Source organism: Camelina sativa, chromosome 15 (assembly GCF_000633955.1).
Source record: "Camelina sativa cultivar DH55 chromosome 15, Cs, whole genome shotgun sequence".
NCBI lineage: Eukaryota > Viridiplantae > Streptophyta > Magnoliopsida > Brassicales > Brassicaceae > Camelina > Camelina sativa.
Window position 1 is genome coordinate 27,661,489 of NC_025699.1, and position 16,584 is coordinate 27,678,072.

Sequence of the window (16,584 nt, forward strand, 5' to 3'; positions counted from 1 at the left end):
TTATTAATTGCACATATTTTCCTATTAAAATTAGTAATTTAATAGATAACTTTTCTATTAGAATTAGTGATATGATAGATTACTTTTGGTTTTATATACTTTCAAAAATATTAATTATAATCATTTTAATTATAATCCTATAATTATTAAATAATATTTCTTTTCACACATGTCAAATATTATCGATATATTTGACATATGTCGCAATTATATGAATTATTAACTTTGAAAACTAAAGTTTATATAATAAAAATATATATATATATATATATACTTATATATATATATATATTTAGTTTCTATAGTTATTATTTTATGATTTTGATGAAACCATATATTTACATAGAATTTTAAAAATATTATTATTTTATTATTTTATCAAATTGTGTCATCTTTTTTACACCAGTCTAGTTTGAAATCGGAAAACTTTATTAATTTATAACGATTATTAATTTATAGAGTTTCGATTATAGTTATATTGACACACTATCTTATTTAATACCATCCTAAGCGAGAATGAATTTCAGTGGTATTTAGCAAGATGATCAATGTTATTTAGCAAGAGGATGTCATGTCACTGGAACTCCTAAAAGCTATTCAAACTAAAACTAATAGTAATGGACAAGGTCCAAAATACTTTATGTACAAACAAGAAAAAGAAAAAGAAAATAATTAATTATAAACCTTTCATCAAATGATTTATTGTTGTGAAACAACCGCTTTGGACTTTGCCACTTTAGGGTGTATACTACTGCTAAACAGCCTAACCGTAGCTATATACGAAAATTATTACGAAAAACTAGGGATGTTAAGATGGGTAAACCCACCCCATTTAAACCCATCTCATTTAGTTCCACCCCATTTAAGTATAAACCCATTTAAACCTATATATATTTGAAACCCAATTAACCATACCCAATTAAACATATATAGTCCCATTTAACTTATTGAATCCATTTAAGTATTTAATTTTGGTGATAATATATTATTATATAATTTTGTGCCTTTGTAATTTTGGCGGGAAAAAATGTTTTTGTGAGAATATTTTTAATTATAAAAAAAGTTTTTTTATAATTAAAAATATTTTGGCGGGAAAACATGTTTTTGCGGTTTTGGCGGGAAAAACATTTTTGCTGTTTTGGCGGGAAACACGTTTTTGCGGTTTTGGCGGGAAAACACGTTTTTGCGGTTTTGGCGGGAAAACACGTTTTGCGGTTTTGGCGGGAAAACACGTTTTGCGGTTTTGGCGGGAAAACACGTTTTGCCGTTTTAGCGGGAAATTTTTTTTTGCGGTTTTGGTAGGAAAACGCATTTTTATGAATTTGGCGGGAAAACACAGTTTTGAAAAAAATATAATTTTCTGTTTTTGGCAAGAAAATGTGATTTTAAAATTTTAGCAAAAAAATATAATATTTATATGATAAGTATTTAATAAAAATATCAACATAAATGGATCTAAATGGATACCTATTTATTTATGATAAAACCCATATAATTAATGGGACTAAATGGGGAAAACCATTTAACCCCATTTAATTTTTCCCGGGTATAAATAAATGGGTATAAATGGGGTTATTTTAGTTCAACATACCCATTTAATAAATGGGTTTGTCTGACCCATATTAACATCCCTACGAAAAACTGTCCTTTATACCGTAACTAGCGTTCGTCAGGCCCTTACTGTTTGTTTGGCCGGTTATTGTAGTATATCGGGCCAAAATTGATATGGGGCCGAAATAACATTATGAAGTTTTACGAGGACCAATAACGAATTTTAATAAAGATGTTGAAAATAGCACTAAACGCAGTGAAACTCTTTGTTTTTTTCATTAGGGTTTTAGATTTCTTCTCTCAGAGATTTTTATTTTTTTCCGAAAGCTTCAGAGAGATTTTTCAACGTCGGCAGCCATGGCGAGCACCAAAGTTCAAAGGATTATGACCCAGCCTATCGTACGTTTCTTCTTCTTCTTCGATTCTTTTACAATCTTTTATCTCTTCGTTTACTGAAACCTAATTTTAGATTTTTTTGCTTTTTGTTTTCCGGTGGCTTCGTGGCGGCTCCAGAACTTGATTTTTAGGTTTCTCCAAAGTGTAAGCTCCTCAATTACTTCTGATCTACTTTGGATTAGGTTATATAAGTGCTTTCTTTTTGATTCGTGCTCTGGTCTTTTTGTATTTTTGTGATGCAGAAAGCTAGGATCCAGATTTGGCTGTTTGAGCAGAAAGATTTGAGGATTGAAGGAAGAATCACTGTAAGTCATCTAATCTTTGCTATGAATTTGTTGATGTCCATCATTAGCATGAGGTGTGACTATCTCTTTAATCTAGTCTTTAGGAAAGAGTCTATAGATTGGGTGGTATTGGACTTTCCTTTTGTAATAGGTGTAACTTATATAGTTGACATTGATAGTTGTCACGGCTTCTACTGCACAAAGCACTTGAGAGCCTGTGTATAGAAGAGAAACTAGTTTGATTCTTAGGTTTGATCCACGCTTTATCCTGACTCAGACTGCATCTGTATTGCTATACTTGTACTCTTTTGGAGTTATAATTGAAGCTGTTCATAGGTTGAGTACATGTTAGTTCAGAGATCTTGAGATGTATGTTGTTGTGTAATTCTCATTGGCTTTAAACTTGGGGTTGCCTAGTTGAATTTGGTTGTTTTCTTGTTTCAATTTGTTTTGATATACTTTTAATTGTTCCCTGGGGTTATATTCAAGCTTTTCTTAGGTTAGTTCCATTAAAATTCAGAGAAGCTTAGATTTGTGATGGTGTTTTCTCATTGCCTTAAAACTTGGAGTTGTCTACTTGACTTTGGTTGTTCCTTGTTTCAATTTGTTTTCCTAATTGTTCCCTGAGTTAAGATTGAAGCTTTTGTGAGGTTGATTCTGTGTTTATTAGGAGATACTTGAGATTTGTGATTACTCTTTATCGGTTTTAAACTTGGATATTTGTCTACTTGAATTTGGGTGTATTATTGATTCTTTGTTTCAATTACTCCGTTTTTGCAGGGTTTTGATGAATACATGAATCTAGTGTTGGATGAAGCTGAAGAAGTAAGCATCAAGAAGAACACCAGGAAACCACTTGGTGAGTTATCCTGGACTCACGATTTTATTACACAACTCCCGTGACATTTCTTGATTTTGTTTGGTCATGGTTTGATAACGCTATCTTAAATACCTATTTTCAGGAAGGATTCTACTCAAAGGAGACAACATAACTCTGATGATGAACACGTAAGTAACACAGTCTCTACTTTTTCCTCTCTCTTTATGATGTAGCAACTTGATTTGTCAGATAACAAGAAATTTAAACACAATCCTCCTTTCTATGTGAACAGGGGAAAGTGATGTCTGTCTAAACAAACTCTGTGGTGGATTCGTAGATCTCGGTTTTTCATTGACCTTCAAGCTTATGTTAAATATGTGTTGAGTTCTTCCTCAGTTTAATTGGTGGTACTTTGACTATGCTTTCTTTTCTTCAATGTCGTATTATATATTACAATGTAGTGGAACCTCTGAGATATTAAGGAGCTTGATCGAATCTAGTGGATTGGTTAAAACTTCAAAAGATGATCTTTTGTCCCTTTTGGTGTATACTGTAATTTGGAGTTTTCTTTACTTAAACGGCATAATATTTTTGTTTAGAGTATTGTAATAGATGAAAATAGAATTGCTTGATAATTCGTCAAGATGATTTGACTAATCTTTGTTGCAACTTTTCAATCTATGTTTCTTCTGTATAAATTTAGCCAAGATTTGCTTAAACATTATAAAATAATTAAACCAATTGATTTTGACAAAAAAATTCTATCACTTTTGTTTGTTTGGTGAACCTGACCGAGTGTGGTCATTATTCTAATAGACCAATCAGAATAATCCCTTTAACACACAGAAGGATTTTATACTAAAAATTTATATAGAAATGGAGAAATCTACATGACGAACTTTAACTTTTTCATTGCAATTAGATTTTTAATATTCATGTAATCTATATTATAACCCATGCTGTAACCCATGTTGAAGCTTATCCTTAATCTTGCTATTGGTGAAATGATGTGGTTGTTGTACTATTATAATCCTTTTTATAAAAAAATAACAAATACAATTGGTCTTTATACAAAACTAGCATAAAGAATTATATTATAACTATCAACTTTAGAATATGGCATGTGCTAAAAATACATACACTAGCCGCCGGCCCGAGACTGTCGTCCAATAAGTAAGCAGCAAAGTGACGGCAATTTAATGTCTAGTGTGGTATTGTCCGCACGGGATAATTGTCTTAAAATTACTAAAAACAAGTCAAAGTACTCAACTAATCACAAAACTAGACAAGTGCGTCAAGTAAAATTAATTTTTGATCTGTGTCCCATTAATTTTTGATCTCTCTCTCTCTCTTCTCCTATCCAAAACACCATTTTTTGAGGTATTTTTCTCTCTCCTTCGAATCGAGTTTTCAAGTTTCTCTTCCCTTTTTTTATTGAAGAAAGCTTAAGTAAAAATCATAAATCTTGCTTGGTGGGTTTGATTTGTTGTGGTAAAGTTTTGATTTTTTTTTTTTTGAGTTTGTAAAAGAGAGATTAGAGCTGAATTTGAGATTGATATTTTTATATCTGAGTTGGTGAAGTGTTTTACTTGCAACGTTCTTTACAGATCGGAGCTTCTAGCAGCGGAGAGAAATGCAGACGAGGTATATGGAGAGGACTAATAGTATGAGAGAGAAGAGAAAATTGGAAGAAGATGATAATCAGCAGCAGCAGCAGCAGCAGCAGCAGCCTGAGCGTAAAAGGCCAGCTCTTGCGAGGTGATTTGAGTTTATGTTTGTAACTGTTACATACCCTTTGCTTTGTTTGTTCTTAGTAGATTTCTGGCTTTGTTAAATCTGTAATTGATTGCAAGCGTCAGGGGATTTGTAGTCGTATGAATGAAAAAAGGGTTTTATGTATGTTGTTTGTCTGTGGATTTGAGAAAGTTATGTATGTTATTTGCAGTGTAATTGTGGAAGCCTTGAAGATGGATAGTTTACAGAGGCTTTGTTCGTCTTTGGAACCGATTCTTCGCCGAGTGGTAAGCTTAGTAACGCTTTTTTTACATGTCTTTTGGTGTTTCTTTGTCTGGCTTACTGATTTGTCTTGTGAGCATTGTCAAACAGGTAAGCGAAGAGGTGGAGCGGGCATTGGCGAAACTAGGCCCTGCAAGACTTAGTGAAAGGTAACATATGATATAACAGTTCGGGGGAAAGATAGAATTGGTGGTTGCAGTAGTTGTGTTTTATTTCTTTCTAATGCTGTTTGAGTTCACAGGTCGTCTCCTAAGCGAATTGAAGGTATCGATGGAAGGAATTTGCAGCTGCAATTCAGGTCTAGATTGTCTGTTCCTTTGTTTACTGGAGGGAAGATAGAAGGGGAGCAAGGTGCTGCGATCCATGTTGTACTATTGGATATGAACACTGGGCATGTATTGACAGTAGGACCTGAAGCTTCTGCAAAGCTCGATGTTGTCGTACTTGACGGTGATTTCAACACTGAAGATGATGAAGGTTGGACTGAAGAAGAATTTGAGGGTCATTTGGTGAAAGAGCGTCAAGGAAAGAGGCCTCTCTTGACCGGTGACGTGCAGGTGACGTTGAAAGAAGGTGTGGGAACACTAGGGGAACTTATCTTTACAGACAACTCGAGTTGGATAAGGTGCAGAAAATTCAGGCTAGGTTTAAAGGTCTCTTCTGGTTACTGTGAAGGGATGCGTGTACGCGAGGCAAAGACAGAAGCTTTTACCGTGAAGGACCATCGTGGAGAGTGTAAGTTATTGCTTTCATTCTTTCCAATTTATATCCTGTGATATTAAAGTTGCCATTGATGTATCTGACTCTTTGTTTTTCTATAGTGTACAAGAAACATTACCCACCTGCTTTGGATGATGAGGTTTGGAGGTTGGAAAAGATTGGAAAGGACGGGGCTTTCCATAAGAAACTCAATAAAGCAGGAATCTATAATGTTAAAGAATTCTTGCGTCTTATGGTCAAAGACTCTCAGAAACTGAGAACTGTGAGTGCACGATTCCACTATCTAGTATATTAACAAGATGTTGAAATGGTCATCATGATGACTCTTACTTTTATCTTCAGATTCTTGGAAGTGGCATGTCAAACAGGATGTGGGAGACACTTGCAGAGCATTCCAAGACATGTGTCTTGAGTGAAATGCTTTACGTCTACTATCCAGAGGACTCAGTTGGTGTTGTTTTTAACAATATATACGAGTTCAGTGGTCTTATATCAGGGAAGCAGTATTATTCTGCTGATTCTCTTTCTGACAATCAAAAGGTATGTTTGTTGAGTCTTCTGCTTCATATAGATTCACACTTGCTTCGTCTATCATATACTCGGAAAATAGTAAAAGGTTATATATAATGCAGGATTACGTTGATGGACTGGTGAGGAAAGCCTATGAAAACTGGGATCAGGTTATTGAGTATGACAGCAAGTCACTTATGAACTTCAATCAAGTTGGCAAAACAGATGCTATAGATTACTCTATGCCAGTTTCAGGTCCAAGCCAACCATCTACATCTTATTCAGACGTAACTGTTGAAGGTAGAGGTTCTCAGTAGCCACAAATATCAAAACTTTATTTTTCGTTTGGTGTGAACCGAATTTTAACAGTCATTCATTGGGGGTTTTACAGCATCAGTGTACAACCAGAGTCCAGCTTCAAGTTTCCCGGGTCAGTCTCAGATAGCTGATACTACTACATACATGCACTTTGGAAACTCTTCATTTGCACCACAAGACCAGCTGATTAACAACACTCATGAGTCACAAACCATGATTAATAGCAACGGTGGTGTGAGATTAGCGCTTGGTCCAGCGACAGGATCCCAAAACCAACAACTGGTTCAGCCTCCTCCTCCTGAGATTAACTCTTACAATGATTGGTCAAATACATGCAACAGAGGAGTTGATGGGTTCTTATCAGAAGAAGAGATTAGGGCTAGAAGTAACGAAATGCTGGAGAACGATGATATGCAGCAACTGTTGAGACTCTTTAGCATGAATGGTGGTGACCAGCAAACTCAAATGAACATGGGAGAAGATGGGTTTGGGTTCCACTCCTTTGGTGAGACGTCAATGGCTGATTACGAAGAGGACCGTTCAAACTCGGGAAAGGCTGTTGTGGGATGGCTAAAGATCAAAGCAGCCATGAGATGGGGGTTCTTCATCAGAAGGAAAGCTGCTCAGAGACGGGCACAGATTGTTCAGCTCGATGACGACGACGAACAATAGGGTTCCGGAAGAAGGAAGAGAGACATAGATCTGAAGGTTTCATTTCTGATGATGGTTTTCTTTTAACAGTTTCCTAGAAAAAAAGAAGTCTTTTGTTTTGGTTTCTTCTTCTTGTGGAGCTTCTTCATTTGTATAGAGTATAAGCTTTGTTCTCTCTTCTTGTTTGTGCTTATATATGTAATCTCTCTTTACTTGACCAAGTTTTCAAGAACTAAAAACAAAACCTGATGTAATTCTATTGCATAATCTCTCTGTTGTGTTTCTTTGGGTATGTTTGATAATATTTATTTAGAAATATTTTTCTTGTGGAGGATTTCATCTTCTTTAGCTCTCTGAATTGCTAACCCTGTAAAAAGAGGATAGCTTCAAGCAATATGTATCATTGAAATTGAAATTATTAAACAAAAATTCCAAATACACACATGAAAATAATGTTTGTTTTCTTTCCTTTAAAAAGAAATAAAACATTGCAATTTTCTAATTTAAGAACAAATATGTAGCACTATTATTTTTGTATCCTTCATCGCCGTTTTTGACATTTTTTCTTGAATAAATATTATCTACAATAGTTAATATTCTCTCTGTTCTAATACATAAAATGTTTTAGGTTATTTTCTTTGTTTCATTTTATTAGATTTTCTCAAATTCTTAGGCACAATTTATATTAATTTAATAATTTATGACTATTTATATTATGCAGTATTTTTTGTATTGGTTGAATTTTTTATAAATCATAAATATTTATTATTCGTGCTTTTAGCAAAAAAAGAAGTACTCTTATATAATGGGACAGATAAAATACTAAATTGATAAAATAGATTGAAAATTCATTATTGTAACAAAATAAAATATATACACAAAAGAAAACTATATTTAATTAAAAAAGTTACTTTCTCTCTTAAATTCTTAATCTTCACGTCAATTCCTTCAACCTTTTGACGAAAACAGTTTCGCCTATCGCCGATTAGTGAGTTCCAAAAACTTTCCGACCTAAAAATTCATACGGGTTTTTAATGTTTCCATGTTTGATTTTTTTTTTTTTTTAATCTGGAATCCCTAAGAATCTTGAGATTTGTTCATCAATCAATCAAGAGAAAACAATGTTGGACTTAGAAAATTTCAACTTATTTCGCTAATTTTGTTTTTTTTTTGGATGTTCAGGAATTTAGAAATCATATTGCGTACCATGTGTTCGATGTAATGATTGAAAGAGATTACTCTTTGCTGTTTTGAAGGAGCTCAATTGTGGTAATTGTTAGGTTTTAGAGGCAGCGAAAGCCAGAAAATTTCGATAATTCTGGCAACTTGAATTCAATGGAAGAAGACGAGGATCAGTTTTTGTTGAGTAGCTTAGGTGTGACTTCGGCTAATCCTGAAGATTTAGAACAGACGATACTCGATGAGGTAATATAGTTTCCTCATTCGTTTTCCATTGTTGAAGGGTTTTAGGATTCTATGCAAATTTGTATCTAAAGGTTTGTTATCATATATATATATATATATATACTCTTTTGGTCAGGCAACGAAGAAACTAGATCACGATGAAGGTGGGAGTGTGGAGGAGCAGTCTATCAAGAAGAAGCTTGAAGGAAGCAGCCAGAACGAGCTTTTGAATAAACTGAGGGCTGTAAAGTTTGAGATTGATGCAGTTGCTTCAACTGTTGAGCATGTGGATGAGGTTGCGGATGAAAATGGCTTATTACAGAAAGATGGTGGTGATGAATCAGATGTTCAGGGGTTGCATAGTGGTTCTGTACTACAGCATGCTCTTGCCACAGACCGTCTTAAAAGTCTTAAGAGGAGAAAAGTTCAACTAGAAGAAGAATTTGCTGCTCTACATGGTCAGAGTGCGTCTACTAGTAGTGCTGATCGAGATAATCTTCTGCGAGAATTGGTGAAGGAGAAGACGAAGAAGAAGCCTAGTCTCAAGAGGAAATTGATAGAGACTCGGAAACCAAGCAGAAGAGATGGGAAGAAGGTGAAAGTAGTCTCCTTTCATGAGGACACGGATTTTGATGCTATTTTCCAAGCAGCTTCAACAGGTTTTGTTGAAACGGTATGTCCACCTTGTCTTCTAAAGGTTTATATAATTCACTGTGAGATTATGCTCTTTATATGTGGGTCTACTGGGTATGGACTATGCATATATGATATGACAGTGACTAATTTCATAGGTATTCTTGTCTAGGAAAGAGATGAATTGGTGAGGAAAGGAATTTTAACTCCGTTTCACAAGCTTGATGGTTTTGAACGCCGACTTCAACAACCTGGACCGTCAAACTCGCGCAACCTACCTGAAGGAGACCACGAAAATGAGGACTCTGGAAGTATTGATAGAGCTGTCCAATCAATGTCGCTGGCTGCAAAGGCTCGCCCTACAACCAAGCTACTTGATGCACAAGACTTGCCAAAGCTTGAACCAAACCCTGCTCCTTTTAGAAGGCTAAGAAAGCTTTACAAGACTCATGATTATTCGGATAATGAAGTAAAAAAAAGTAAAGCTAGGAAGAAGAGCAAAAAGAAGCGGCCTTTGCCTGAAAGTAAATGGCGAAAGCGAATATCTCGTGAAGACTCTAGTCTTCAAGAAAGTGGTATGACTGATTCTAATGGAAACTATACGTATTTACATGTTGCTGTTTGGGACCTTTGATTGAATTTGATGGCTATTAATTGGAGTGAATGCTTTTGGAAAAGTTAAGGCCGTGATATTAGATTTCCATGTTTAGGAATTACCATGTTATCAATGCAATGTTTTAAAGTGATAAGTCTCAACAGTTTCTACCAATGTTAAGCGTATGATATTTTCTCTCACTTGAGTTTATGTAAAGGTGCAGTTTTGATGTTGATTTTCGTTGCAATGTTTCAGAAGATGGAGGGAGAATCTTGGCCACTTCCAGTTGTGAGGAAGAAGACCTAGATGATCTTGATGATGCAGATGAAAACGAAACATCTTCTATACAGCTTGAAGGTGGATTAAACATTCCTCAATGCATATTTCGTAATCTTTTCGAATACCAAAGAGTAGGGGTGCAATGGCTTTGGGAACTTCACTGCCAAAGGGCTGGTGGCATTATCGGGGACGAGATGGGTCTTGGTAAGACTGTGCAGGTCTTATCTTTTCTTGGATCCTTGCATTTCAGTAAGATGTACAAACCAAGTATTATCATATGCCCTGTTACGCTATTGCGTCAATGGAGAAGAGAAGCACAGAAATGGTATCCAGATTTTCACGTGGAACTACTCCATGACTCAGCAAAAGATTCTGGGAATGGCAAAGGACAAGGCAAGGCCTCTGAAAGCGATTACGACAGTGAGTGTTCAGTCGATAGTGATCATGAGCAAAAAAAGTCCAAGAACACCAAGAAATGGGATTCTTTGATAAACCGGGTTCTAAATTCTGAGTCGGGGCTCCTCATCACCACATATGAGCAATTGAGGCTGCAGGGTGAGAAGCTGCTCAATATTGAATGGGGTTATGCAGTATTGGACGAAGGCCATCGGATCCGGAACCCAAATTCTGATATTACTTTGGTGTGCAAACAGTTACAGACCGTCCATCGAATAATTATGACTGGGGCACCAATCCAGAATAAACTAACAGAACTCTGGTCCTTGTTCGATTTTGTTTTCCCGGGAAAACTGGGTGTCCTGCCCGTGTTTGAAGCAGAGTTTTCTGTTCCCATAACAGTGGGTGGCTATGCCAATGCTTCTCCCTTACAAGTGTCGACTGCCTATAGGTAATTACCTGGTTGTTCTTTTGAAGCTTGTAGTTATCTCGTCACACTTTGTGTTCTAACAGTTCTTGACAATGTGCAGGTGTGCTGTTGTTCTTCGTGATATGATCATGCCGTACCTCCTCCGCCGCATGAAGGCCGATGTGAACGCACATCTTACAAAAAAGACGGAACACGTTCTCTTTTGCAGCCTCACTGTGGAGCAGCGATCTACCTACAGGGCGTTCCTTGCGAGCTCCGAAGTAGAAGATATTTTTGATGGCAACAAAAATTCGCTTTATGGGATTGATGTGATGCGTAAGATATGCAACCACCCTGATCTACTTGAGAGAGAACATTCTCACCAGAACCCAGATTATGGGAATCCAGAACGCAGTGGGAAGATGAAGGTTGCTGCAGAAGTGCTTAAGGTCTGGAAACAGCAAGGACACCGTGTACTTCTGTTTTCACAGACTCAGCAAATGCTGGACATCCTCGAGAGCTTCTTGGTTGCAAACGAGTATAGTTACCGGAGGATGGATGGTCTTACACCAGTGAAACAGAGAATGGCTTTAATTGATGAGTTTAATAATTCAGATGATGTGTTTGTTTTCGTTCTGACGACGAAGGTGGGTGGTTTGGGAACAAATTTGACTGGCGCGAACAGGGTCATTATCTTTGACCCGGATTGGAACCCCTCAAATGATATGCAGGTAAGTTTTGCTTTCAAATGACACACATTCAGTGTTCGAAAAACCTGTCATGGCCTTAAATGATAGTCAATTTTTCGCTTTTTTGGTCAGGCTAGGGAACGTGCATGGCGTATTGGGCAGAAGAAGGATGTTACCATTTACAGATTGATCACTCGAGGCACAATTGAGGAGAAGGTATATCACAGACAGATTTATAAACATTTTCTCACCAATAAGATATTGAAGAATCCACAACAAAGAAGATTCTTCAAAGCTCGGGATATGAAAGATCTTTTCATCTTGAAAGATGATGGCGATAGCAACGCCTCCACGGAAACCTCTAACATCTTCAGTCAGCTGGCTGAAGAGATAAACATCGTAGGAGTTCAATCAGACAATACTGCAGAGGGATCCTCAGAGCAAGCAGATGTGGATACGACTGATAAAACTGGTGAAGCTATGGATGAAGAGACAAATATCTTAAAGAGTCTCTTTGACGCACATGGAATACATGTAAGTACATTAATTATTGCTCATGGAAGCTTCTTCTCCGACTTACGTTTACTAAGTACATTAGTTATTGCTCACTCTCCTACAATTGTTAACACAGAGTGCTGTGAATCACGACGCCATTATAAATGCAAACGACGAGGAAGAGAAGATGAGACTTGAACACCAAGCATCTCAAGTGGCACGAAGAGCTGCGGAAGCATTGCGGCAATCACGAATGCTGCGTAGCCGGGAAAGCATCTCAGTGCCTACATGGACGGGAAGATCTGGTTGTGCAGGTGCACCATCATCTGTACGGAGGAGATTTGGATCAACTGTCAATTCCCGGTTAACCCAGACTGGAGACAAACCATCAGTGATCAAGAACGGAATCAGTGCGGGTCTATCTTCAGGAAAAGCACCAACTGCTGCAGAGCTTCTCAACAGAATCCGCGGAAGCAGAGAACAAGCGATTGGCGTTGGCAACGAGTCTTCATTACCGTCGTCTTCGGGTTCAAGCAGCAGAGTAGGTTCGTTGCAGCCAGAGATCCTGATCAGACAGATATGCAGTTTTGTACAGAGAAAAGGTGGAAGTGCGGACACGACCAGCATCGTCAACCATTTCAGGGATAGCGTTTCTTGTGATGACAAGCCGTTGTTTAAGAATCTCTTGAGAGAGATTGCCACGCTTGAGAAGAATCAAAATAGATCGGTTTGGGTCCTCAAATCAGAATATAAAGACTAATGAAAACAGAGGTTTTTTTTTATGTCTCTACTGTTCCAGTCTGAAGATGGAGAAGGCGACATTAGTATCCCCTTATTCTTTATAACCAAGCTGACGCTTTTCTTAAATTCTCCCTTTTTTTGTTTACCACCAAAGTCACTTACACTTCCAATTCAAAGTGTACTTTTTTTTTGTAACATATGATGCTTCCCCGAAATATATAAAGGAGGAAAAATCTTTAGTAGATTTAACGAAACGGCCAATGTAGATGATTGATTACTCTGTAGTACCAAAGTTCATATCCAAGTCGTCTGCATCATGTACAGAGACGTATCTGTTAAAACTTAAAAGTAGAGCGGTTTTCATTAGCCGGTCCTTTCATTAGCCACAGTCTCAAATCTTTATTCTAACCGAGCAAATTATTGTGAACCAATCGAGTTTGGTTTTATTTGGTTATCAATCTAGAAACGGACTTCAGATTCTATGCGTTGACTCATCATCAAATATTTGATGTCTGTCTGACTACAATACCCTTATTAGTTTCAAGATATACAAGAAACCCTATCTCTCTCTCTCTCTGTGATCAGATAACAACCACCACCACTCACGAGCACAATATCGCCGGGGGCATCTCCTCCAACACCGTCGTTCGTGGCTATCTACGCTGCTACCTTTGCTTCGCAGCGGTGAGTTTTATAATTCGTCTTTGTTTTTCTCTTTTACATTCACATTCGTTTTTTATAATATTTGGTTATCTTCTTCGATCGGTGATCAATTTCACTTTTTGACAAATTTGAGAAAACTTAGAATTTACCTAAGATCTGTTGGTTAAAAGAAGCTGATATCGAGAAATTTTTGGTTGATCGATCGATGGTTTGATGATCTGCAGCTGATAGTAATTTTGTCTGATCTTAATTTTGGAGGCAGAGGAAGTGGGAACCAAAAAAAAAACCAAAAAAAAATGGACAATTGGGAAGATATGAAGATAGTGGCAGAGCAGTGGTCTAAACAAGGAATTGAATTTGTTCAGCAAATTCCATCGCCTCAGCTTTATGCTGCTATTGCTCTTCTCTTATTAGCTACCATTTGGCTCTTTTCTAGTAAGTTTAACTTCTTCTTCTCATTGATCTTTCCCTTATTTGGTACGAGTGACAATTTTGTTAGGTGTATAGATTTTGGCTTCATTAGATGATATATCAATACTATCCCATTGTATGTCCTTTGTTTTTGGTTGTTAATGTTGTCTCTTTTTGCTGATTTCTGCTGCAGTTCGTTTGTTTAGACGTACAAAGTCCAATACTGTACTCCTCTCTGGGCTTAGTGGAAGTGGCAAAACAATGCTCTTCTATCGAGTGAGTATTTTCATGTGTGTTTTCCAAGAATGCTTTCGACTTTGTTGTTGTGTCATTATAAGATGGTTTAGGGTTTACGTTTTATTATATTGTGAGACAGCTACGAGATGGATCTTCGCATCAGGGTGCTGTAACATCAATGGAACCGAACGAAGGCACCTTTGTGCTTCACTATGAAAACATCAAGGTAAAGAAAGATCTTCACTTTGGGGTTTTCTGTTCAAGAATGTAAAGTGTTTAAGGGACTTGAATGTGTTTGATAGAAAGGAAAAGTAAAGCCTGTGCATCTTGTTGATGTTCCTGGACACTCTCGGCTTAGATCTAAGCTAGAAGAATACTTGCCCCGAGCAGCTGCTATTGTGTTTGTAGTAGATGCATTGGAGTTCCTCCCAAATATTCGCGCAGTTTCAGAGTAATTAACTGCTGCATAGTAGATTATTTGCTTAGGCATTAGTGATTCTTAGAGGATAGAACACTTAAACAAGGTTTGTATTTTTCCAGGTACCTTTACGACATTCTGACAAATGCTAGTGTTGTTAAGAATAAGACCCCGGTTCTGCTTTGCTGTAACAAGACAGATAAAATAACTGCACACACCAAAGAGTTCATCCGCAAGCAAATGGAGAAAGAAATGTGAGACTGATTCTTATCTGTTTCCATATCGTTAATGTTCATTTTGTTAATGTGTGTGTGTTTTGCAGAGAGAAACTTAGGTGTTCGAGGAGCGCAGTATCAACAGCTGATATAACGAATGACTTCACTCTCGGGATTGAAGGAGAAGTGTTTAACTTTTCGCATTGTCATAACAAGGTCACTGTCGCTGAGGCGTCTGGACTAACCGGAGAAATAGATCAGGTACAAGACTTCATCAGAGAACACGTTAAGCCATGAGAAACGTGTGATCATCACCAGAGCATATGCTTAAATGTCTTTTTCATTTTTTTGTACATGAGTTTATAATTTGAGCATTGAGCTAGATGGTATTTTTATTGGAGGACTTTTAATTGTTGAAAACGTGTTTAGTGCATTGACCGGATCTTTTAGAGTTTCATCGAAGAAACCTCACTATCGCCCACAATCATAAATGAAGACACTTGTGGCGTTTTACTTGGTAGATTTTGATGCAACTTTTAGTCCTTAAGTATACAAAAAAGCTCACATATATAACTTAAATAATTATAAGTATACGAAAAAGCTCACATATATTATTTTAAGTCCTCTTAAATGACATAATAAAAAACTTACATACAGTAAAACCTCTCTAAATTAATACTCTATAAATTAATAAACACTATAAATTAATAAATTTTGCTAGTCCCAAGTCGGTCCAGTGTAAAAAATAACAAAATTCGATAAGATAATAAGATAATATTTTTTTTGAAAATTCCATGTAAATTATAGTCCCAATAATATCATAAATTAATAATCATGTAAATTTACATATATATATATATATGCTGATATAATAATGTGTGTTTCTCTTAAGGCTCATATCCATAAAACAGTTGTTAAATTGTATTTTCAAACTATAGTGATGTAAAATATTTTGTAATATGTCACAAAAATAGCTAAATTTTTTAAAGTTTTTAATTTCTAGATATTCATCATTTACATTTTGGTGGTTTGATTGACTATTAAAATACAATAATTGATATTATTATTCATAAATTTGAATTTATGTATGTTAATTATGTGTATAAGTGAATTTGTATATTGTATTTGTAGTTTATTGTTAATAATGTTTTTTATATATTATAAATTTAATTCCAATACCATAAAATTTACAAAATCCAAAAGTCTAATATAATTTTGCTAAAATTGTCTCAATTCATAATTTTAAAAAATTTAAACTATTAGAAATATATCTATAAATTAATAATTATTAATTTACACTATAAAATTATAATTATTAGTTTATAGATCAATTAATATCACTATAAATTAATAAAATGTCTTGGTCCCAACATTATTAATTTATAGAGGTTTTACTGTAGATACATATAGTAAAACATTACATTTCCATCATATATTCTGATATAATTATGGTTAATTAGTAACTAACAACCTAAACAAATATAGTTAAGATGATTTATTGATATATAATTTTAAAATTATCTGACTTCCTTTTATTCAAATTTTCATTACATATTTCTCTAATTTTTTTTAGTGCATTACACATTTTTGTGTTATGATAATATTTAAATTACGTTATATTTTTTTATATGCATTGTTAGTTCCAAATCTATTATATCATTCTCTTTCAACGTCATAATTTAATGTTGTAGGTAATAAATATTTTATATGGATGATTTATTTTTGTTAATTTC

The 16,584-nt window shown here is 35.6% G+C and overlaps 4 protein-coding genes across 10 annotated transcripts; all 4 read left to right on the top strand.

Moving 5' to 3' along the window:
* LOC104747722 (small nuclear ribonucleoprotein E) lies at window positions 1,815-3,647 on the top strand. Its single transcript, XM_010469405.2, has 6 exons — window positions 1,815-1,950; window positions 2,065-2,091; window positions 2,190-2,252; window positions 3,012-3,090; window positions 3,194-3,239; window positions 3,344-3,647. Exons 1-6 carry the CDS (start codon window positions 1,909-1,911, stop codon window positions 3,351-3,353), a joined length of 267 nt encoding a protein of 88 aa, XP_010467707.1. The 5' UTR covers window positions 1,815-1,908; the 3' UTR covers window positions 3,354-3,647.
* LOC104747723 (calmodulin-binding protein 60 C-like) lies at window positions 4,321-7,550 on the top strand. 2 transcript variants are annotated; one of them, XM_010469406.2, is made up of 9 exons: window positions 4,321-4,431; window positions 4,659-4,809; window positions 4,997-5,072; window positions 5,158-5,216; window positions 5,309-5,802; window positions 5,889-6,049; window positions 6,130-6,327; window positions 6,420-6,597; window positions 6,689-7,550. In XM_010469406.2, the coding sequence occupies exons 2-9, from the start codon at window positions 4,685-4,687 to the stop codon at window positions 7,285-7,287; spliced, it is 1,890 nt and encodes a 629-aa protein (XP_010467708.1). In that variant the 5' UTR covers window positions 4,321-4,431; window positions 4,659-4,684; the 3' UTR covers window positions 7,288-7,550. The 2 variants fall into 2 exon arrangements, with proteins under 2 accessions (XP_010467708.1, XP_010467709.1); XM_010469407.1 differs by having other exon boundaries at window positions 4,425-4,542.
* LOC104747725 (protein CHROMATIN REMODELING 8) lies at window positions 8,166-13,192 on the top strand. 4 transcript variants are annotated; one of them, XM_019237322.1, is made up of 8 exons: window positions 8,166-8,254; window positions 8,449-8,691; window positions 8,807-9,343; window positions 9,476-9,878; window positions 10,157-11,024; window positions 11,104-11,713; window positions 11,804-12,205; window positions 12,303-13,191. In XM_019237322.1, exons 2-8 carry the CDS (start codon window positions 8,602-8,604, stop codon window positions 12,924-12,926), a joined length of 3,534 nt encoding a protein of 1,177 aa, XP_019092867.1. In that variant the 5' UTR covers window positions 8,166-8,254; window positions 8,449-8,601; the 3' UTR covers window positions 12,927-13,191. The 4 variants fall into 4 exon arrangements, with proteins under 4 accessions (XP_019092867.1, XP_019092865.1, XP_019092866.1 ...); XM_019237320.1 differs by having other exon boundaries at window positions 10,154-11,024; window positions 12,303-13,190; XM_019237321.1 differs by having other exon boundaries at window positions 8,523-8,691; window positions 10,154-11,024; window positions 12,303-13,190.
* Window positions 13,442-15,308, top strand: LOC104747724 (signal recognition particle receptor subunit beta). Of its 3 annotated transcripts, none has more exons than XM_010469409.2 (7): window positions 13,442-13,591; window positions 13,795-14,005; window positions 14,175-14,257; window positions 14,358-14,444; window positions 14,521-14,669; window positions 14,759-14,890; window positions 14,959-15,308. In XM_010469409.2, exons 2-7 carry the CDS (start codon window positions 13,867-13,869, stop codon window positions 15,146-15,148), a joined length of 780 nt encoding a protein of 259 aa, XP_010467711.1. In that variant the 5' UTR covers window positions 13,442-13,591; window positions 13,795-13,866; the 3' UTR covers window positions 15,149-15,308. The 3 variants fall into 3 exon arrangements, with proteins under 3 accessions (XP_010467711.1, XP_019092869.1, XP_010467710.1); XM_019237324.1 differs by having other exon boundaries at window positions 13,497-13,591; window positions 13,829-14,005; XM_010469408.2 differs by having other exon boundaries at window positions 13,497-13,591; window positions 13,833-14,005.